Source organism: Rutilus rutilus (assembly GCF_951802725.1).
Source record: "Rutilus rutilus genome assembly, chromosome: 9".
In the NCBI taxonomy this organism is placed as follows: domain Eukaryota; kingdom Metazoa; phylum Chordata; class Actinopteri; order Cypriniformes; family Leuciscidae; genus Rutilus; species Rutilus rutilus.
The window spans coordinates 36,358,896-36,383,108 of NC_140223.1; the positions used below are offsets into that span (position 1 = coordinate 36,358,896).

At 38.4% G+C, this 24,213-nt stretch overlaps 1 protein-coding gene across 2 annotated transcripts in view; it reads left to right on the plus strand.

The window, feature by feature from the left end:
• The window catches only part of bace2 (beta-secretase 2), a 46,265-nt gene extending 26,873 nt beyond the window's left edge, over nt 1–19,392 (plus strand). For both annotated transcript variants that reach the window (XM_084419124.1, XM_084419123.1), the window contains 8 exons: nt 5,002–5,090; nt 8,844–9,060; nt 9,798–9,929; nt 13,356–13,490; nt 13,725–13,826; nt 13,962–14,111; nt 14,578–14,746; nt 16,683–19,392. In XM_084419124.1, coding sequence (XP_084275250.1) covers nt 5,002–5,090; nt 8,844–9,060; nt 9,798–9,929; nt 13,356–13,490; nt 13,725–13,826; nt 13,962–14,111; nt 14,578–14,746; nt 16,683–16,924 — 1,236 coding nt within the window. In that variant the 3' untranslated portion in view covers nt 16,925–19,392. The remainder of the gene's footprint in view (nt 1–5,001; nt 5,091–8,843; nt 9,061–9,797; nt 9,930–13,355; nt 13,491–13,724; nt 13,827–13,961; nt 14,112–14,577; nt 14,747–16,682) is intronic.
• The last annotated feature ends 4,821 nt before the right edge of the window (nt 19,393–24,213 follow it).

Here is a 24,213-nt window from a genome sequence, read left to right on the forward strand (position 1 = left end):
GCGCCGCGAGCCGATCGTGATCATGCGACACTGTTACTACACAGCGCTAATAAGAGATCCAGTAAAGAAAGCATTTGAATTCGCCACAGAAGAAATAACATCGCTGCGAGATCTAGTGAGAAGCATTCACATTTCTCCGTTATTAACGGATCAAACAGCGCTGACGTGGAAACCAGGAGAAATGAACCATGTGCCATGAATGAACTATCTAGTGTCCACAGATCTGCAACATTCACCATGGATTTACTGTAGTAACACTAACTGCAACCATGGAAGTTTGGCAGGAATAGTAGGCTATAATGCCTTCAAGTAACATTACGTCGGTTTTGTTTTGACATTGAATACAATTGCCTCAAATGTTAATTTGAACTAAAATAAACCTTTGTTTATAACTACTATTACATTTCATTTTTTCCAAGGGGCTGTTTTGTTTTATATGCTCCTAAGAAGAGTCAATTATAGCTATTATAAGTATAAGTATACTATAAGTATATAAGTATTTAAAAATGTCACAGAAGCACTTTGTTCCTACATGAACTGCCTACCTCTTTGCACTCCAATAAAAAAGACTTTGTGGTATTTGGCATATTTGTTTTTGTAGTAGTTTTTGGGGGGTTATTTTTCCTGTAAAGATATCGAGATATATATCGTATATCGAGATTTTGCTCCATATCGCCCAGCCCTAATCAGAGCAACCGTCTAGGACAAGTTAGAAAAATAAATTTTTTAAACATCGAAATGGCGGAAAGATATAAATGACGGAAAATGACGTTATATGATGCAATCGGTTTGTCTTGAGCTAAGGAATCAGTGGGAAATTTTTGAAATTTTGTTTCTAGCCCTTACGGTTCAAAAGTTATTAGCATAAACATGAGTGAAACTTTGGACACATGGTGGCGCTAGAGGGATTGAGTTAGAGACTCCAAATTTGCTATTGTGACTGTTCAGACTGTCCTCTATCAGTGTGCCAAATTTCATAACTTTCCCGCAAGTGGTTCTACAGGCTGCATAACCTAAATGCATAAGTGTGCACAACCTTTTATGATTGGGAATTAAATGTTCAGAATTTATCATGTACAAGTACACTCCTGTTTTCACCTGAAGTGACTCAAAATAAACCTCACCTGTTCTTATAAGATTTTTCTGACATCTTCCTGGTTACTTATACTTGCCTTGTAGTACTGGCTACTATAAGAGTCATGTGCCACAAAGAACAAAGGAATAACTTGGATTAACAGTATCTCATTGTTGTATCAATCACGTGAGGCATTAGATATACCACGGAACACAGTGAAGTCAGTCAGCAACAAGTGGAGGAAGTATGGCACAACAGGGACATTATCAAGAACAGGGTGTCCTTCTAAAACTGATGAGAAGACAAAGAGAAAACTTGTCAGGGAGGCGGTCAAGAGGCCTACAGCAACCTTAAGTTTCAGCTCTTTCTGGCAAGTACTGGTTGCTCTTTACGTGTGACACATCCGTATCCAAGCCCAGCTAATCTTTGCAAAAATATATATCCACTTTTCCAAAACAATGAGGAAAACAGTGTTGTTGTCTGAGACCAAGATTGAACTTTTTGGCTGAAAAGTTATGTTTGGTGCAAAAACAACACAGCACATTAGCAAAAGAACACCATACAAATGGTGAAGCATGGTGATATGGCAGCATCATGCTTCGGGGCTGCTTTTCTTCAGCTGGAAATGGGGAATTTAGTGAACATGGAGGGAATCAGTTGATTTTGGCACAGAACCTTCTGGTATCTGGTAGAAAATTGAAAATGAAGAGAACTTTTATTAACACATCTAAATCAACAAAATAATGGCTTCAACTAAGAAAGAAATGGCCTTCCAGACAGCAACATAGTGTCGGCCCAGATCCGGCCCACATCTGGTACACGTGGATTCCACACAGCCCAGATGTGGGCCGACACTATGTTGCTGTCTGGGTTAGCCAGAGCCCAGACCTAAATCCCAAAGAAAATCTGTGGGGGAACTTGAATAGGGCCGTGCACAGGAGATGCCCTCACAATTTGACCGATCTGGAACATTTTTGCAAAGAAGAATAGGAAAATATTCCCAAGTCAAGTCACCTTTATTTATATAGTGCTTTTTACAATACAGATTGTATCAAAGCAGCTTCACGGTGATAACATGAAAATAATACAACAAAGTTTGTTTTTATAAGAAAATTGCGTCATCGTCCACCTTAAGTAAGGCAGATCAATAATATTGTTGAATATTAAATGTCCCCAACTAAGCAAGCCAAAAGCCAAGGCGACAGTGGCAAGGAACCAAAACTCCATCAGGTGACTGAATGGAGAAAAAAAACCTTGGGAGAACCCAGGCTCAGTCAGGGGCCAGTTCTCCTCTGGCCAACGAGCGAACAGTGTATGCACAGGTCAGAAGTCAGATTGGATCAGAACATTCAGAATATTTATCCAGTTCCATCTGGTTGGAAGTCGGAGTCATCACGCCGGTATGGAGAAGAGTTTGTTCAAGTCAAGATGTGCCAAGCTGATAGACTCCTATCAAAACAGATTAAGTGCTGTAATAAAATCAAAGGGTGCAGTGTAACTTTATAGGTTGTAATTTAAACATTAAAGTCCCAGTGAACTGGAAGTTGCAACCGACTTTACTTCATTGTGACGTATTTCCAAGTGAAACGGAGTATTGAATAGAGGGCGGGGGGTTATTTTAGCGCACCTCCTCTCTATCCCTCGCTCATAGCAGACTGATGGTTGGAGGGGAGTGGTTAAAGGAACACTCCACCGTTTTTTGAAATAGGGCTTATTCACCTTCTTTCCTACATTTAGATAGGTGGGCAAATGCATTTTTGTCTCAGTGCATGCATTGTTTTAGTTTGACAGGGTCGGCGCTAGCTTATCTTAGCATAATGAATGGAATCCTTTGTTGCCAGCTAGCATGTCCTGAGTAAAAGTGATATAAAAAAAAAAAAAAACACCTAATTACTTCTTGTGGCTTGCGTATTCACAACAAGTACAAATAGCGATGCAGATTAACACTAGGCGATTTCCTATGCAGATATTGACTTGGGACTATATTAGGGGGAAGCACAGGCAAAGCACTGCTACTTGGGCGCAGAGATATCACGCCCAAGTAGCAGTGCTTCGCCTGTGCTTCCCCCTAATATAGTCCTTAATATATAAGTCAATATCTGCCTAGGAAATCGCCTAGTGTTAATCTGCATCGCTATTTGTACTTGTTGTGAATACGCAAGCCACAAGAAGTAATTAGGTGTTTTTTTTTGTTTTTTTTTTATATATCACTTTTACTCAGGACATGCTAGCTGGCAACAAAGGATTACATTCATTATGCTAAGCTAAGCTAGTGCCGACCCTGTCAAACTAAAACAATGCATGCACTGAAACAAAAATGCATTTGCCCACCTATCTAAATGTAGGAAAGAAAGTGAATAAGCCTTATTTCAAAAAAACGGTGGAGTGTTCCTTTAAGGATATTCTACCCAAACCGTCAAACTGATCCAGAGCGGAAGCAAATTAGCAGATTTTGATTATAGATTACCATGACAAACAATATTTTTTCTATGTATTAACTTGCTCAGATCTAGTCAAGTCTAGTAATGTGCGCTAAGAAAGTAAATGAGACTTTAAACATGCAAAAGGTGATATGATTTACATTTTTACATCACAAAAAAAAGAAAAGAAAACGCTGTTGGTTGTTAAAAGGGGTGTGTAGACTTTTTATATCCACTGTAGACATGCAAAAAGTAGCTCAACATTTTTATTTATTTATTATTTACGTATATTTGAACAATATATGGCCAAAAGGATCGACCCCCTTCTAATTAATGGGTTTGGTTATTTCACTCATTTCTCTAAGGACAAATCTTAAAGGTATAGCGGAGGATTTTCTTTTTCCGGGTGGATCATCAAGACTATTGGTCCTCCTAAGTGTCAATCATTCTGGTGATATGTTTATGTAAGGCCGTCGTACGTGCTCGTGCACATGATTCACACGACGGCGTGCGCTCAAAACACAGGTTGGGCTTCCCACTGATGCCTCAGTCGCGAAGTTTCTACTTGACAGGTAAAGTTTGGCATGCTATTCGGAGAAATCACTGCTAGTAAAAGTTAATGTAAGCTATGATTAGCTCGTGCATGCTCTCTCGTGCACACGTTTAATAGGCGTTCCCTCTCGGGAGCAGGTAGAGTGTTGCGCGTGTGCATTTTTTCAAAAAGTGGAGAGGGCGGTTCTTTTCTAAAATTCGGGAAAATCCTCCGCTATACCTTTAATGCTATGCCATACATTACAATGGGATTCTAGAGAACTGTGTGACTTCACACAACAGCAGGAAAGGTCCCTTTTTTATTCCAGCATGGCAATAATCCTGTGAACATGAGTCTGGCAGAACATGACTGCCTGTGAATAAAGCAGACAAGAACCCCACTTAACACATTCAGTATCAAGTGGAATGGGAGCATGTCCCTGCATGTTCCAACATTTAGTGGAAGACCTTTCCAGGAGCGTATAAGCTGTTAAAGCTCTTGATGAACCCGGTAGCTCTCATATGATATGGGATGTGATGTAACAATCCTTAAAGAACTTTTCACTTGGAGATAACTCCATCCACAAGAATTATATCACTAGCAAAGTAGTCCCACTTGAAAAACAAATAAATTAGACTTTACAGCTCAACAGTTTTTAACAAAAAGAAGCTATACATTTCTGCTTCACAAAAAAGCATTCCATTAAAAGTACATTTATTTATTTGTTGTTTTTTCTTTAACATTACATTTTATCCAAAGTGACATACAGTACACTGCATTCAAGATAAACATTTACATTTAATCGGTTCTTTACTAGCCGAGTGATGTTGTTTATTTTCTTATTTGTTGTTAATCAACAGCAAGTTACAGGTGATAAGAAGTTAAATTTAATACGGAGTATTCCTCTGAAATGTCATTATTACCAAGTAATGCATAAAAAATGAGTGTACCATCATTGTTTTCTGTCATTGCAGCTGAACATCCTGGTTGATACTGGAAGCAGCAACTTTGCTGTAGCTGCAGCAGCACATCCCTACATCACACACTACTATGACAGAGCACTGTAAGATCACATCCCTACATCACACACTACTATAACAGAGCACTGTAAGATCACATCCCTACATCACACACTACTATAACAGAGCACTGTAAGATCACATCCCTACATCACACACTACTATAACAGAGCACTGTAAGATCACATCCCTACATCACAAACTACTATAACAGAGCACTGTAAGATCACATCCCTACATAACACACTACTATAACAGAGCACTGTAAGATCACATCCCTACATCACACACTACTATAACAGAGCACTGTAAGATCACATCCCTACATCACACACTGTTATAACAGGGCACTGTAAGATCACATCCCTATATCACACACTACTATAACAGTTCACTGTAAGATCACATCCCTACATCACACACTACTATAACAGGGCACTGTAAGATCACATCCCCACATCACACACTACTATAACAGAGCACTGTAAGATCACATCCCCATATCACACACTACTATAACAGAGCACTGTAAGATCACATCCCTACATCACACACTACTATAACAGAGCACTGTAAGATCACATCCCTACATCACACACTACTATAACAGAGCACTGTAAGATCACATCACACACTACTATAACAAAGCACTGTAAGATCACATCCCTACATCACACACTACTATAACCGAGCACTGTAAGATCACATCCCCACATCACACACTACTATAACAGGGCACTGTAAGATCACATCCCTACATCACACACTACTATAACAGAGCACTGTAAGATCACATCCCTACATCACACACTACTATAACCGAGCACTGTAAGATCACATCCCTACATCACACACTACTATAACAGAGCACTGTAAGATCACATCCCTACATCACACACTACTATAACAGAGCACTGTAAGATCACATCCCTACATCACACACTACTATAACAGAGCACTGTAAGATCACATCCCTACATCACACACTACTATAACAGAGCACTGTAAGATCACATCCCTACATCACACACTACTAAACAGGGCACTGTAAGATCACATCACACACTACTATAACAGATCACTGTAAGATCACATCCCTACATCACACACTACTATAACAGATCACTGTAAGATCACATCCCTACATCACACACTACTATAACAGAGCACTGTAAGATCACATCCCTACATCACACACTACTATAACAGAGCACTGTAAGATCACATCCCTACATCACACACTACTATAACAGAGCACTGTAAGATCACATCCCTACATCACACACTACTATAACAGAGCACTGTAAGATCACATCCCTACATCACACACTACTAAACAGGGCACTGTAAGATCACATCACACACTACTATAACAGATCACTGTAAGATCACATCCCTACATCACACACTACTATAACAGGGCACTGTAAGATCACATCCCAGCATCACACACTACTATAGCAGAGCACTGTAAGATCACATCCCTACATCACACACTACTATAACAAAGCACTGTAAGATCACATCCCTACATCACACACTACTATAACCGAGCACTGTAAGATCACATCCCCACATCACACACTACTATAACAGGGCACTGTAAGATCACATCCCTACATCACACACTACTATAACAGAGCACTGTAAGATCACATCCCTACATCACACACTACTATAACCGAGCACTGTAAGATCACATCCCTACATCACACACTACTATAACAGAGCACTGTAAGATCACATCCCTACATCACACACTACTATAACAGAGCACTGTAAGATCACATCCCTACATCACACACTACTATAACAGAGCACTGTAAGATCACATCCCTACATCACACACTACTATAACAGAGCACTGTAAGATCACATCCCTACATCACACACTACTAAACAGGGCACTGTAAGATCACATCACACACTACTATAACAGATCACTGTAAGATCACATCCCTACATCACACACTACTATAACAGATCACTGTAAGATCACATCCCTACATCACACACTACTATAACAGAGCACTGTAAGATCACATCCCTACATCACACACTACTATAACAGAGCACTGTAAGATCACATCCCTACATCACACACTACTATAACAGAGCACTGTAAGATCACATCCCTACATCACACACTACTAAACAGGGCACTGTAAGATCACATCACACACTACTATAACAGATCACTGTAAGATCACATCCCTACATCACACACTACTATAACAGGGCACTGTAAGATCACATCCCAGCATCACACACTACTATAGCAGAGCACTGTAAGATCACATCCCTACATCACACACTACTATAACAGAGCACTGTAAGATCACATCCCAGCATCACACACTACTATAACAGAGCACTGTAAGATCACATCCCTACATCACACACTACTATAACAGAGCACTGTAAGATCACATCCCTACATCACACACTACTATAACAGAGCACTGTAAGATCACATCCCTACATCACACACTACTATAGCAGAGCACTGTAAGATCACATCCCTACATCACACACTACTATAACAGAGCACTGTAAGATCACATCCCAGCATCACACACTACTAAACAGGGCACTGTAAGATCACATCACACACTACTATAACAGATCACTGTAAGATCACATCCCTACATCACACACTACTATAACAGGGCACTGTAAGATCACATCCCAGCATCACACACTACTATAGCAGAGCACTGTAAGATCACATCCCTACATCACACACTACTATAACAGAGCACTGTAAGATCACATCCCAGCATCACACACTACTAAAACAGAGCACTGTAAGATCACATCCCTACATCACACACTACTATAACAGAGCACTGTAAGATCACATCCCTACATCACACACTACTATAACAGAGCACTGTAAGATCACATCCCAGCATCACACACTACTATAACAGAGCACTGTAAGATCACATCCCTACATCACACACTGTTATAACAGGGCACTGTAAGATCACATCCCAGCATCACACACTACTATAGCAGAGCACTGTAAGATCACATCCCTACATCACACACTACTATAACAGAGCACTGTAAGATCACATCCCTACATCACACACTACTATAACAGAGCACTGTAAGATCACATCCCTGCATCACACACTACTATAACAGAGCACTGTAAGATCACATCCCCACATAACACACTACTATAACAGAGCACTGTAAGATCACATCCCTGCATCACACACTACTATAACAGAGCACTGTAAGATCACATCCCTACATCACACACTACTATAACAGAGCACTGTAAGATCACATCCCTACATCACACACTGTTATAACAGTTCACTGTAAGATCACATCCCTACATCACACACTGTTATAACAGAGCACTGTAAGATCACATCCCAACATAACACACTACTATAACAGAGCACTGTAAGATCACATCCCTACATCACACACTACTATAACAGAGCACTGTAAGATCACATCCCCACATAACACACTACTATAACAGAGCACTGTAAGATCACATCCCTACATCACACACTACTATAACAGAGCACTGTAAGATCACATCCCCACATCACACACTACTATAACAGTTCACTGTAAGATCACATCCCTACATCACACACTACTATAACAGAGCAGTGTAAGATCAAAACACCTCACAACTACATAACACTGTTTTATAACAAAGCATCCAGACAAAACTTACATTCATTAATTCCAGTATTTTAATGTTTGTTAGTGAATTATGTTTGTAGTGCATTAGTGATAAACCAATGTTATGATGGTTTGCTCAGTTCCAGTACATATCAGAGCACTGGGAGAGCAGTTGCAGTAAAATACACTCAGGGAGAATGGGAGGGGGAACTGGGAACTGACCGCATCACCATTCCTAAAGGGCCCAGTGGTAACATCACCATCAACATAGCTGCAATCCTCACCTCAGAAGGCTTCTTTCTGCCTGGAATCAACTGGCAGGGAATTCTTGGACTTGCTTATCCTCTACTGGTTCGGGTAAGTCACATGATGGTGTTACATAGGTGTTTTATTTATAAAAGGTGTGTTATGTTAGCAATGTGTGCAAACTGTTGGATTTTGCTCTGCTATGGTTGTTACGTGATAAGTTAAATGTCACAAAGGTGTGGTTCAGATCCTCAAACATCAATGGTGTTTTGAGTTTGATAATGGTTTATGTACTCTACTAGTGAACACAATAATAAGGTAGTTGTATATTTGCTATTATTAAGTGACAGAGTTAGAAAATAATAATTGTAAGTAGTTTGTTTTTTCAAATAGAATATTTGTGTTGGTTTCAAAGCAGTGTAACAGGTATTTTGACATGTATTCAAAATATTGGTATTCTTTGGACGGTCCCACTTTATATTAACAACTTGTGTAAATACATGTTGTTACAAAATGTAGTTAATAATTCATGTTACATGTGTACTTGCTGAAGTGAAAAAGTGTTGTTACCAATGTCCTGTTACACACTTATACTTACACACACCATTCTGTGGGTTGTTACATATGTGTAGGTACACAAATATTACAGCTGTAGCTATTATGTACCAATGTGTACTTACACTGTAGTTACATACTATGTACACATGTAGTTACCATGTAAGTTCACAGGTATTATGGCCACTTAATATAAAGTGGGACCATTTGGATTTAGACTATTAGTATTATATGATCTGAAAATACTAAGAGCTTCTTAAATAGGATGCATTTTGTCTTTTTCCTCCTCTCAGCCCGACCCGTCAGTGGAACCCTTCTTCAATTCTGTTGTGCGGCAGACTGGGATTCCAGATGTGTTTTCTCTCCAGATGTGCGGAGCAGGAGTCTCAGCCAGCACTACAGCTGACCCAGCGGGCGGCAGCTTGGTGTGTACCAAACCTGAAGCAGTCTTAAATAGAACTGCAAAAATATACAATCCAAATTAGAACAAAACTAATCCAACTACTAGGAGTGAACTGCTACTGTGTGTACACCAATTTGTTAACATGTTAACATGAAATCGATTCAATTTTCATATGAAATAAGTTGCAATATTAAGTATCTCTATTAATATTTATTAATTTAGTCACAAAACATTATTTAAATAACTTCATCTATAAAATAAATGTTACTGTCTTTGGTAATATCACAAAAATACTAATGGCAAGAGTTGTTTTAATTTTGCCAAAACTATATAACTTTAATTAAATGTTATTTTTTTATTAGAAAAATAGAAAAAAGCATACTTTTGGTAATGTTTCTAAATTATGGAAAATAATGTTAATATGATGGAAAGCATTTTCAGTTAAGCAACAATATTTTTAAAATTGTTAAAGTCCCCCTGTAGTCAATTATTTTATCCCTTAAAACTCATCTTTGATCACTAAAATGAAACTTTTTTTAACTTGAAAACAATTTCTCCATGCCTTAAAATAGCTTGAATGTAACTCTACACCCTTGCCTTACTTAGTATACGTGTCTCTATGAATATGCAAATGAGCCCCGCCTCCACTCACTCACACCAGCTCAGATCATATCATATCAATCATAGTCCGCGGCCGCGCGTTCATTGTTGATACGCTGGAGCACTGTCTATGAGCAGAATGGCGTCTAAGCGATTGTGGTGTTCTGTTCTTGGGTGCAATAAGGAACACATCAGTCATGTTGGTGTTCCTAAATCCGAACCGCTGAAGACGCAGTGGCTGAGTTTTGTTTTCGAAGGGAATATTCCCCACGATCAACGTCAATACTTTCATGTTTGCGCGAATCATTTCACACACCAGACTGCTTTACAAACGAGGGTCAGTAACGTTATAAAGCTGGTTTTGCTAAGAAGCTGCTCCTGAAAAAAGGATCGGTACCAACTATTCGTGTTCCTGCTGCACCTCCAGAATATTTATAGTGTAACATTTTATTAACCTTTATATTAATATTTATATTCATCTTTGCAAATCGCTTGCTGCACGCTTCACGATGAATGCGGGTGTCCAACGTCGTACATAGAAAACATGCCGTAATGTACCCTAAGTGTATCAGGTACATTACGGCATGTTTTCTATGTACGACGTTCTCAATCTAATTCATAATCCCACGTTTATAATGAACAGCGCGTTATGGTTATTGTTACAAACGGTGTACGCACAGAACAGAGGGGCGAGGTGAGCAAAGCTCATTATCATTTAAAGACACATGCACTTAAACGGCGTGCTGAAAACAGAGCTGTTTTTGACCAGGTAAAATGAGTGTTTTCTTACAATACTAATGAGAATTTTTAATTAAAGTATATTACAAACTTTTAATTTAGACCCTAAAGAATCATATTAGCTTGTACAAAAAATGGCATTATATGACCCCTTTAAGGAGAAAATACTCAGCAATGGTGTTGGCAAATGAATTTATACATGATTTGTCTAAAGCACATACAAACACCACATATACATATAAACAACATTAAAAACTTGATTTTCATCACAGGGGGACTTTAAATGAAAATGTTCAGTACAGCTTATTCTGCCCAAGAACTGCAAGAAGAGACTGTTCATGTGTAGGTTTATTAAAAAATAGATTATTATAGACGGCACCACAATATTAGACTGAAAAGTGTATTCAAACAAGGAGCAGCAGTCTCTATGGACAATTTGAACAAATCTGAAGAGTGGACCAGAGTTTGAGCCCATTGTCTACAAAATCAGAGACCCTGATCACAAGTGTCCCCTGGTAAAACATTTGAGAACATAGTTATTAACAGGTATTATTGATTTTAATCATACAAGTTGGTGCTGTAAGTAGCATTCAGGATTCCTGCTCTCATAAATCAGACCCATTTACACTCTCTCAAAGACAGATGAGATTGGGTTTCTCAGTGCTACTCAAGAAACATAATAAGCTCAGTGCGTCTCTGTGTCTCACACCTCCGCTGCCTCCTATAGGATGGCGTGTCTCGTTAGTGAGAAGCTAATTAAGCTAAAGAGAGCCCCCTGCTGCCAGCACATTCTGCTAGCAATACGGGAGCGCTGGAAGAAGAGACGGCCACGTGTCCCACAGAGAGGAGCAGATGGGAAGAGCGGTGGGGAGGGGTGTGTCCTGTGTCCACCGCTGAACAATGTCCAAAGCCTTTTGGAAATATTTGACTAGCCTCTTAATTAGAGGCTATTTGCAGAAGGCAAATGCCAGATCTAGTCAGTTTTATTTTTTTATTATCTTCATTTGAATGTATTTTGAGAATCTTTTGCTAATATTCTTAAATATAAGGAAATAGATACTGTAGATCCACAATTATATTATTGTTACTTAAAAAATGAGAACCTGGGGATTCAGATGATACCTTTTGTATTAATTTTAATTTATAATAATTTAATTATTTATACAGAGACTTTTGATAACTTTTGCTGTCAAGTAGAAAAGCAGAATTAAACTTAAACAGATAAATTAACAATAAATACAACTAATAAAACTAGAAAACACCCTATTTTTGTATAGTGGAGTTAAAAACATAGTAATGAACACCAGCACTTAACTAAATATTTCAATAAAAGAAAAAGAATTCAAAATTCTTGTTGACATATTAGACAAAGTTCAGATTTCTGTTCTCGAAATGTATGCATTTTTATTTAGATAATGCCCTATTTGCATATTTAAACGTAACATTTCAGAAAACCTGCAATACAAAACAATTGTCTTGATGTGTCTAATCAACTGGAGAAAGTATGTTGATATCTATTAGTAAAATTAAACCCGTATTCACCTGTAGTTTCTTGCCTTAATTTATATCAAGAGTATCCATTGTTAAAGTCCCCCTGTAGTCAATCATTTTATTTCTCAAAACTCATCTTTGATCACCAAAATTACATATTTAAACGTTTCTTCATGCCTTAAAATAGCTTGAATGTAACTCTACACTCTTGCCTCATTAATATACGGCGGTTCTATGAATATGCAAATGAGCCCCGCCTCCACTCACTCACACCAGCTCAGAGGTCCACTCGTTGACGATCACACGTTGATCTGATTGGTTACAAGGTAGTTTGTGACGTCAGAAACACCAGCGATTTCAAACTGTGTTTTTGAGACTGTCTTTGGTTCACTGCAGTTTTAAGGAGAAAATACTCAGCAATGGTGTCGACTTATGATTTTGCACATGGTTTGTCTTAAAGCATATTAAAAACACCACATAGACATAAACAACATTAAAAGCTGGATTTTCACCACAGGGGGACTTTAATATCTTGGAAGATTTTCACTATAAACAAAGGAAAGATGATATGCCTCAGATGACATGCTTCTACAATATATGTCTTTGTGTTGCGTTTCAGATCATGGGAGGAGTTGAGCCGACCTTGTACCGGGGTTCAGTTTGGTACACGCCAATCCTGGAAGAGTGGTACTATCAAGTGGAAGTCTTGAAGCTTGAAGTTGGAGACCAAAATTTAAACCTAGATTGCAAAGAGGTACATAACACAGTCTAGCCCAAAAAATAAGTAAATTCAACCAGAAAATCTAGTCCATCCTTTTAGAAAAACACATTTATAATTACTGGAATTGAGCCAAGGGTGAGTTGAAATTGTACCTTAAATGGCTGCCAGTGGAGTAACTACAGCATTCGATAAAATATATGGCAGCGATAAGAATGTTGTGATCTTGTTTTTGATTGATCTTTCTCTCCCTTTGGTCATTTTGTTCAGTACAACTCGGATAAAGCCATTGTGGATAGCGGGACGACTCTACTGCGACTTCCTGGAAATGTGTTTAGTGCTGTGGTGGAGGCTATTCTGCAAACATCAATGGTATGACCTTCCGTTTTTGGCAAATTATTTACCTCAGAAACACACATTTTGTGCGTATTTAAGGGGTTCAGTCTTCAGTCTACTCTAAAACGACTCCTCAGTTACAATTGATTGGATGTAACCCTGCTCTCCTAGATCGAGGATTTCTCTGCTGGATTTTTTGACGGCACCAAGCTTGCGTGTTGGATGAGAGGAGAATCACCATGGAGGTTTTTTCCCAAACTCTCAATCTACCTCAGAGCAACGAACACCAGCCAGTCCTTTCGCATCACCATCCACCCACAGGTCAGGACTATCCTTAGAGAAACTGAAATAAAAATAATTTAATCTTTGTTATATTTATAACAAAGACTAATAGAAATGACAAGAGCACATAACAAAATGCTAATGAAAACTGAAGTGTAAAAATAAAAGCTATTTCAAAATATTAATTCTAGTATATTACCAACATTGGTTTGAAGCAGTCAATTTTCAGGATTTTTTGGGGACAATCTCTTACCAAACATTTGTCTTTACTGGTGGACAGTTTGTGTCTAAGGAAGAGTGTCTTAAAATTCAGCGTTGGTTGAATCAATGTGTTTCGCTTCCCAATGGTGGGGGGAATCGTCCCGTTTGTACACAGGACCCTTAGGCTCCAAACCCGTGATATACTTTGTGGTTTTTGATGTTTCATATTTTCTTAAATTGAACAGAAACTGAGATTGTACATAGCTCGCAGATCTTCTTTTGACATCAGTTTTTCTCTCTGCAGCTGTACGTCCAGCCAGTCACAGATATTGATGGGACATTGGACTGTTTCCGGTTCGGAGTCTCCCCTTCAGCCAATGGCTTAGTCATTGGAGCCACTGTGATGGAGGGCTTCTACGTCATCTTTGACCGTGCACAAAAGAGGGTGGGCTTTGCTGTTAGCACATGTGCAGGTAGGTGGGACACAAGCAGACACAGGGGTTCGGGAGCCTCAAAGACATGTGCCCAGGGGTGTCACAGCTGCATTTAGGATCAGCTTTCTGCTACGAGACTATTTCATTTAAAGGTGCAGTGTGTAGATTTTAGCGGCATCTAGCGGTTCGGTTGCGAATTGCAACCAACGGCTCAGCCCACCGCTCCCTTTCGAAGAAGCTACGGTGGCCAAAAACAGGACAAACATGTCGTCGTCTGAGACATTGTGTCAGTGTCTTATTCGCTGACTTGAGCTAGTTAGCACAGTAGCGAAGCAATGCCAACAAAAAAGTTGCACTTTATTCATGCAAATTCTGAAAGCAAGCATTATTGGTCACTTGATTGGTACACTGTCCTGTTACATGAAATTACAATCCAATGAGATATTTTTCAACATTGACAAGGGAAAAACGTTACTTCTCGCTATGATTATGCCCATTTTTTAGCTAAAGAAACCAAACAACAGTTTTCAATTAACGTTACATTGCTAAAGTTGGACTAACTTACCTATCCAGCAGAAAACATGCAATTTCACCGTCGTTTTTATTTTATTTTCCTGCATCAGCATCTTACATCTGGAAAAAGCCACACCGATGTTAATACGGGATTTCTGCCGTTGTCTGTCCCGACTTTGTCTGGCTGCATCATGTTTTCTTTTCTTTGCCTGTCTGGAAGGTCTGTGGTGAACAGAAGCCCAAGATATTTTCACGTTGTATTCTATGACATAAAATCCATCAGTAGCTTCATCAGTAATAAGAATGCATAAAGCTGTTCAAGCAGAGGCTTTGTTCTTTCTTTTGATACATTGCATGTTCAGATGTTCATACAACAAAATAGTCTGGCGGCCATGAAAGTTTTGTGAAAATGATCAAAAACCCTTGCAGTGGCTGACTTAAAAAAAAAAAAAAAAGTTTAAATGTAAAAAGTTAAATAACATCACACCGAACATGAAAACACATCTACTCACTGGTCTGCTTTCACAGCCTCATTGTCAATAATTCATAAAAGTTCATAAGTTGTTTATGAAGACTATCATGATGAACAAAACGTGTAAGAATCATAAGCTTTTGTTGGTCACAGAGCTTATTTTCTGCAATAATCTGAAATCCTATTGGGTGTTTGCCGAGGGAACCTTTTGTAGGTTGGCCAACAAACATTTGTCAAGTAACTTAAGTTCAATTCAGAATTAAAATGTTCCTGATCATTTACTCACCCCCACGTCATCCAAGATGTTCATGTCTTTCTTTCTTCAGTAAAAAAAAAAAAAAAGGATTTTGAGGAAAACATTCCAGGATTTTTCTCCATATAGTGTACTTCAATGGGGACCAATGGGTTTCAATGCAGCTTCAAAGAGCTCTACACGATCCCAGCCGAGGGATAAGAGTCTTAACTAGCCAAACCATCGGTCAAATGTTTATTTTTTTGTTTTTAGAAAATGACTGATGGTTTCTCTAGATTTTTCCTTATTCCTCAGCTGGGATCGTGTAGAGATCTTTGAAGCTGCACTGAAACTGCAATTTAGACCTTCAACCCGTTGATAACCATTGAAGTCCACTATATGGAGAAAAATCCTGGAATGTTTTCCTCAAAAACCTTCATTTCCTTTTAATTCAATTCACATTTGTATAGCGCTTTTCACAATACACATCGTTTCAAAGCTGCTTTACAGTTATCAGAGGTGACTGTCTTAGTTAATTATTTCAGAAATGTACATATACAAATCACAGTTAGCTAAAAATGTATTACCCGATATACTTCAGGACCAGGGTTGGGGACCGCTGTCTTAACGTGCATGTAGAAACCGAAGTCTACTTTGGGATTAACTGTCTCAGGAATGTTTGTTTGAGTGGACTAGTGTGTTACTGCAGCCATCTTGGTTATGGTTCTTTCTGTATACCTCTCCTGTCCTCCAAACAGAAAACGGCGGTGTACCGTTTGCAGAGATTGCCGGGCCGTTCCTAGCCGAGGGCGTAGCGTCCGACTGCACCAGTGGCGTGTCTCTTAGGGAGCCTATGATGTGGGTGTTCGCATACGCTCTGATGGGCATATGTGCAGTGGTCCTGATCGTACTCCTCATCCTGCTCATCCTGCCCTGCCATTGCCACCGAGACGGAGAGATTACGGACGAGTCCTCGCTGGTGCGCCATCGCATCAAGTGACGTCAGGCGTCGATGGAGGACGAGGAGACACCGACTCAGCAGAACAGGGCTGAAGGGAACTCAGGGCAGGTAACGGGTGAACACACTGCACTGAGCTCTGGGTGAGTGACTTTCCCCAAAGATCACAGTCCTGTTTGTCAAGATGCCAGGATTTAAACATTTCCGGACACTTTTTACGGTAGATTGAACTTTTCAAGCAGGACAAAACTACTGAACGATGAAGGAATCATGATTATACATGTGACTTTTATAGTAATCAGAAATCATAAAGTGCCAAAATATGAGTATCGCACATTACAGTGGAGCATCAACATTACCCTGTACTTCACTTCAAAGTATGCTGCTCTTTTTATTCTTAGTCTTCAATAGAATTGTGTCAATAAAGCTACTGGAAATCAGCAATCGCCTAAATGAGGTTTATGGTCCAATGAAGTAAAGTTGATGTACTGTTCACATCTAGAGGCTTTGGCTTCCTTTTTAGATGCAGTGCTTTGAAAGGAATATTTCACCCAAAAATGAAATTTGTCATAATGTACTCACCTTTATGTTGTTTGAAACCTGTATAATGAAGATGTTTGGCTCTGCTCTTTTTTCGTACAATGAAAGTAAATGGGGGGAGGGATGCTGTTGAGCTCAAATAATTGCTATTGTAACGGCTTCAGAAGACTTGTTATATAGCACACAAGCAGTATGGACTACGATTATAACCCTTTTTGTACGGTAGTTTTCTGTCGTGGACTGCATTCAGGAACTTCAGAAACCAAAAAACGCACAATTAAATAATAAACCTGGCTTCACATTCCACGCTCTCTGTATATGTACAGACTTCCGTGTCCCGCCACTCCGAATGTCTTCATGCCACGTATATAGTAAACTGAGTGAGTTTAATTTTCTCTTTCATGTTTGGTATCAGTTTAAAAGTGTCTGTGTGATTGATACAATGATGTCGTTCTCGTACCTATATAAGCTTGTTTCCGCCACAGAATAAAAAAGGTAATTGCGACTTTTTATCTCACAATTCGGACTTTTTCTCACAATTGCAACTTTTTTTCAGAATTGCATGTTTATATCTCGCAATTCTGACTTTATAACAAGCAAATGGGAGATATGGGAAAGTCAGAATTGTGAGATATAAACTCGCAGTTCTGAGGAAAAAAGTCAGTCTTTTTTCCTTAGAATTGGACTTTATAACTAGCAATTGCGAGTTTATATCTCACAATTCTGAGAAAAGATGTCAGAATTGCGTGATATAAAGTCACAGTTCTGACTTTATATCACGCAATTGCGACTTTATATCACGCAATTGCGACTTTATATCTCGCAATTCTGACTTTATATCTCGCAATTCTGACTTTACATCATGCAATTCTGACTTTACATCATGCAATTCTGACTTTATATCTCGCAATTGTGACTTTATATCGTGCAATTCTGACTTTATATCGCGCAATTCTGACTTTATATCACGCAATTGTGACTTTATATCGTGCAATTCTGACTTTATATCGCGCAATTCTGACTTTATATCACGCAATTGCGACTTTATATCACGCAATTCTGACTTTATATCGCGCAATTCTGACTTTATATCGTGCAATTCTGACTTTACATCATGCAATTCTGACTTTATATCACGCAATTCTGACTTTACATCTCGCAATTCTGACTTTACATCATGCAATTCTGACTTTATATCTCGCAATTCTGACTTTATATCTCGCAATTCTGACTTTACATCACGCAATTCTGACTTTACATCATGCAATTCTGACTTTATATCTCGCAATTCTGACTTTATATCACGCAATTGTGACTATCACGCAATTCTGACTTTATATCGCGCAATTCTGACTTTACATCATGCAATTCTGACTTTATATCTCGCAATTCTGACTTTATATCGTGCAATTCTGACTTTATATCGTGCAATTCTGACTTTATATCGTGCAATTCTGACTTTATATCGTGCAATTGTGACTTTATCACGCAATTGTGACTTTATATCACGCAATTGTGACTTTATCACGCAATTCTGACTTTATATCTCGCAATTCTGACTTTACATCATGCAATTCTGACTTTATATCTCGCAATTCTGACTTTATATCACGCAATTCTGACTTTATCACGCAATTCTGACTTTATATCACGCAATTGCGACTTTATATCACGCAATTGCGACTTTATATCACGCAATTCTGACTTTATATCACGCAATTCTGACTTTACATCATGCAATTCTGACTTTATATCTCGCAATTCTGACTTTACATCATGCAATTCTGACTTTATATCTTGCAATTCTGACTTTATATCACGCAATTGTGACTATCACGCAATTCTGACTTTATATCGCGCAATTCTGACTTTACATCATGCAATTCTGACTTTATATCTCGCAATTCTGACTTTATATCGTGCAATTCTGACTTTATATCGTGCAATTCTGACTTTATATCACGCAATTGTGACTTTATCATGCAATTCTGACTTTATATCACGCAATTGTGACTTTATCACGCAATTCTGACTTTATATCTCGCAATTCTGACTTTACATCATGCAATTCTGACTTTATTTCACGCAATTCTGACTTTATATCTCGCAATTCTGACTTTATATCACGCAATTGTGACTTTATCACGCAATTCTGACTTTATATCGCGCAATTCTGACTTTATATCGTGCAATTCTGACTTTACATCATGCAATTCTGACTTTATATCTCGCAATTCTGACTTTATATCACGCAATTCTGACTTTATATCATGCAATTCTGACTTTATATCACGCAATTCTGACTTTATATCTCGCAAATCTGACTTTATATCGTGCAATTCTGACTTTATATCGTGCAATTCTGACTTTATATCACACAATTGCGACTTTATATCATGCAATTCTGACTTTATATCACACAATTGTGAGAAATAAAGTCAGAATTGTGAGATGTATGCCTAAACTCGCAATTGTGAGATAAAAAGTCACAATTATCTTTTAAAATGTTTTATTTTGTGGCGGAAACGAAGCTTCCTTGCGTACCAGCATGGCAGATCATAATACAGATTTAAAACAAGGAAACTCTTCTCTGCTTTGAGGGTTGTGCCTTAATTTCTGATCTGGGTGTTTAAGAAAGACTAGCAAAAGAGCCAGGAGAAAATCTTTAGAAAAATGTGTTTTTTTTTATTGCCTGGTATACTTCTTTGACTTATTTTTATGCTTTTTGTAATTGATTTTGGATTGACCTTTTGTTTCCTAATTCTTTAATTTACATGTGTAGTCCTACCTGCTAAATAAATTGTTAGACTGGAATCTTGTGAAATGATTATTTCTAGTAGATTACAGGGCTTTTCACACTTAAAATAATTAAGCCAATTATTATCTGATTTGGCAAGTATGTCCGTGACGAAATTAATTACTGTAAAGTTGTGGCGGGTTTGTGATGCTGAGATCATGCAGGTGAAGCTGGTGTGAGACTATGGCTCTATAATTTAGGTATGTGAATCAAATGTCTAAAATAATGGTCAATATTTAGTGAGAAGCACAGGAAACACTACCATTCAATATCCCATTCAATTGTGGGGTCAGTATTTTTTAGGTCCATCCCCTTTCATTGTATGGAAAAGAGCCGTGTAAACATTCACTAAACATCATAAGACGATCTCACATAAGAAAGAAAATCATCCGTGAAGATGGGCTGGAAAGATCATAAGAAACATTCAGTTAAGTTTTTCCAGACTTTTAAATGTGAATAAGAAATGCAATATCATATACATAACTGTTTTCAGTGGTGTATAAAGACCTTACTTAATGAACCGTTATGTTTTTATTACCTTAGAATGAGCCATTTCTATCTACATACACCGCGGGTCCCCTTACATTGAAATGCGCCGACATGTTTCTACAGTGGCCCTGAACGGACAAACGCGTTTCGTCACTATGTTGTTCTTCGTGCAAAGAAGCTAGCTAAAGTCAGCGGATAAAACACTGACACAATGATGAACAAGTAACAATAATATTCGCAATAACATATAGTTTTACTGAATAATTAAGTACACCTAACTTCTTACTTTATCTTTGTAAAGAAACCTCATTGCTTAACTGGCTACTCTCTGCTGTCTCAGACGACGACATCTCCTGTAGGCCACCGTAACTTCTGTTGGTTGCAATTCGCAACAGCACCACTAGATGGCACTAAAAATGACACAGTGCACCTTTAACTGATGTGTGATTTAGGGCCAGATTAAGTTTAACAGCTTGCATCAGCACAATCCCTCTAATACACACTGGTGTAAGAAATCATATGTGCTTTGAGTGTGGGAAGTGTTTCATTACAGCTGAAACTTTAAAACGGCATCAGAGGATCCACACTGGAGAGAAACCTTACAAGTGTTCACACTGCGACAAGACATTCAATCGGTCAGAACATGTGAAATCACACGAGAGTATCCACACTGGAGAGAAACCGTATCACTGCACTGCATGTGGGAAGAGTTTCAGTCAATCATCTTCTCTACACAGGCATACAAAAAACAATCACAGCTAGTAGATCATCTTCAGATCCAGCAAGTCTAAAGCCGCATCCTCACTAAACGTGACACAATAATACTGTTAAGTAATAAATATCTTCAATATAAATACGTCCTAACCAGCAACAGCGACAGAACAAAAGAAACATCTTCTAAATTTGTCACATTGCGTAAAGTTTATCTTAAAGACCAGCAGTTTCTACTGAGATTCAGATCAACTCAAAGATGGACAATATCTATTAGTTTTATTCTTGCATATCATTTTGCTTCATGATATAAATTATACTATTATAATATTCAATACTATTATACTGTATAAATAACAGGTTCAAACTGTTCTTGTTCAAAAAATAAAGTAAATTTATATAGTAAATTTGTTCGTTTTTACTTTTGCCTTTTTGGTTTTTGCTTCACAAAGTAATTTATAAAAATATATAGATGTATAAATGCATTATTTGTTACACATAAAATCCATGAAATACCCATATTTTTGGTTTTATTGATGTTTTGCATGTTTTTGATATCTGCCTTTGATTTCGTCTCACGGCGATGACGTCATCGCTAGTGCACACTTCCTTCAGTCAGGGTGCGTCTCAATACTCCAATTGATGCTTCCTCGTTTCCTCACTCCTCCATGTGACTCGGAAACTGATAGAATCAGCCATCTTGAAGGACATCTCAATCCTGTAATTGCACCGTGAGGAATGAGGAGTTATGAGCGAGGATGCACTGGTGTCTCCTATGTGGAAGTCTTTCTTGGCCAGAAACCTGACGCACGTATAAATTCTCCCCCTTCACATCTGTCACAATCATTTATATTTATGCTTTTCCTTTGCAGTTTAAATAAACCATATATCACACATATTTCAACAGGGCATCTTGCTTTATTATTATTGATACATTTCTTAAATAACCAAACTTTGACAACACAAGAGCAGATCCTTTGAGCGCAGCTGATGAAGCGTTCAGTTGTGCTGCTTCATGGTTTTTTTCAGTATTCTTTGATGAATAAAGATACACCCAGAAAAAGACACTCTCAGACAGGAACTTTATTGCAAATCTCTAAAGGATTTATTTAAAATATTGTAATTAATAAAGTACTACAACTTCTCAACATCAACAAGGTTCTCCTTCTGTATGTGATATGAGTCTCTAAATGTCAAGTCTTCACTTGTTCGACTTCATAATGGTTAGAAGTTCATCTTTTGAGGCACGCAACACACAGTGGTCTCTCTTCATTACCCATCATTGTACTGGTGAATCTGAGGGCGAGTTATGCCTCGTCATATTTGCTAGTCTTTTCGCCGCACCGCAACAGCTTGAGGCTGTCCACTAGACTTGACAAAGCAATTCTATTTTTCCACAGCTCCCTGCAATACTCAATTTCATTGTGCCTCATCAACACACCTTCAATCGTGCCATCTAGTGCTCTGTTATTGCAGGACAACAACCGATAACAATGGCTACTGCGAGTCATCTTGAGGTAAAAAATTAATTTACTTATGTGGCAAGTTTTGCAGTGGGGTCTTGCATCACCCTGAAGGCGTTTCGGTAATACTTTATAATAATGGCCTGTCATTAATAAATTAGGCGTGGGCAGTTATTTTTGCAGCTGACCTTATTGCATATGTTTTTTTTAAGAGTTTCCCTTTCAGACGCAAAATTCATGGGAGGAGAATATTTAATTGAATCATGCAACGTGATTTACTAATGTTTGCGCTAGTCAATTTACTAGTATTTGCGCCATTGTTTAACACCCCCCAAAAGCGTGTCTTAACCCGTTTTGAATCGTGTATTTTAATTGCCAGAAGATGACGATATCCCAACATGTAGTTTGCCAAGCCATGCTATCTTCAATTTTCTGTTCCTGTATTGTTAGTAGATTACCCACACCTGATTATCATCGGCTCTGCTTGTTTGCAAATCTGCGTTAATTTGCGCTGCTCTTGGTAGATTGTGTTGGTCATTATGGAAATTATCCAAAAACAAGTGACAATGATGATGATCTGTGTAAACTAGAAGGAGCTTATAGAAGTTGCATACGCACAAGTAAGCTAACGTGAGCATCAAACATTCAACAGCATATAAATCAAAACTGCCAGATGTTACCCAATTAAATATCGACCAGGACGAGGCCATAACAATTTTGTGAATATGATCAAAAATGCTGCTGAGGAGTTAAATGTTTAATAACTTGTCAGGTGATGGTAACTTAGTTGTCGAACTGGACTGGTACCCCAAAGTTTGTATGTTTACTGAACTGGTACCCCAAAGTTTGTATGTTTGTCAGTACTTTCCAATATCCCACTTTATCCCCCACAACCATGGTTTTTAGGTGGGACAACTTGTGGAGTGTTTGGAGTAATGCCTCTAGAGATCCTCGATATGGACTGTCCCTGTAGTGTAGTATTGTATTCCATAAATAGCTTTGGATAAATCATTGGCTAGATAATTACTAATATCAACTTGGGAAAACCAGTAGAACTAGCTAGATTTTCAGATTGTGGTTTTTGGTTTTGGTTTCTAGGGTTTTGTGGTCAGTTTTTGAGGAGTTGCACGCACACACACTGAAGTCGTTTTGTGAGTTATGTAACAGCCTCTCGGCAACTGTTTTAAAGTATGTTTGCCTCATGAAGTCACTAATGAACCTCAAGCATCTCTAATGATTGTGCAGCTCAACTGCAGTCCTTCCCCTGACTCTTTCTAACTTCATTAACTGCACCCACACACTGATTAATGAAGCAGAGATTGTACAGTATG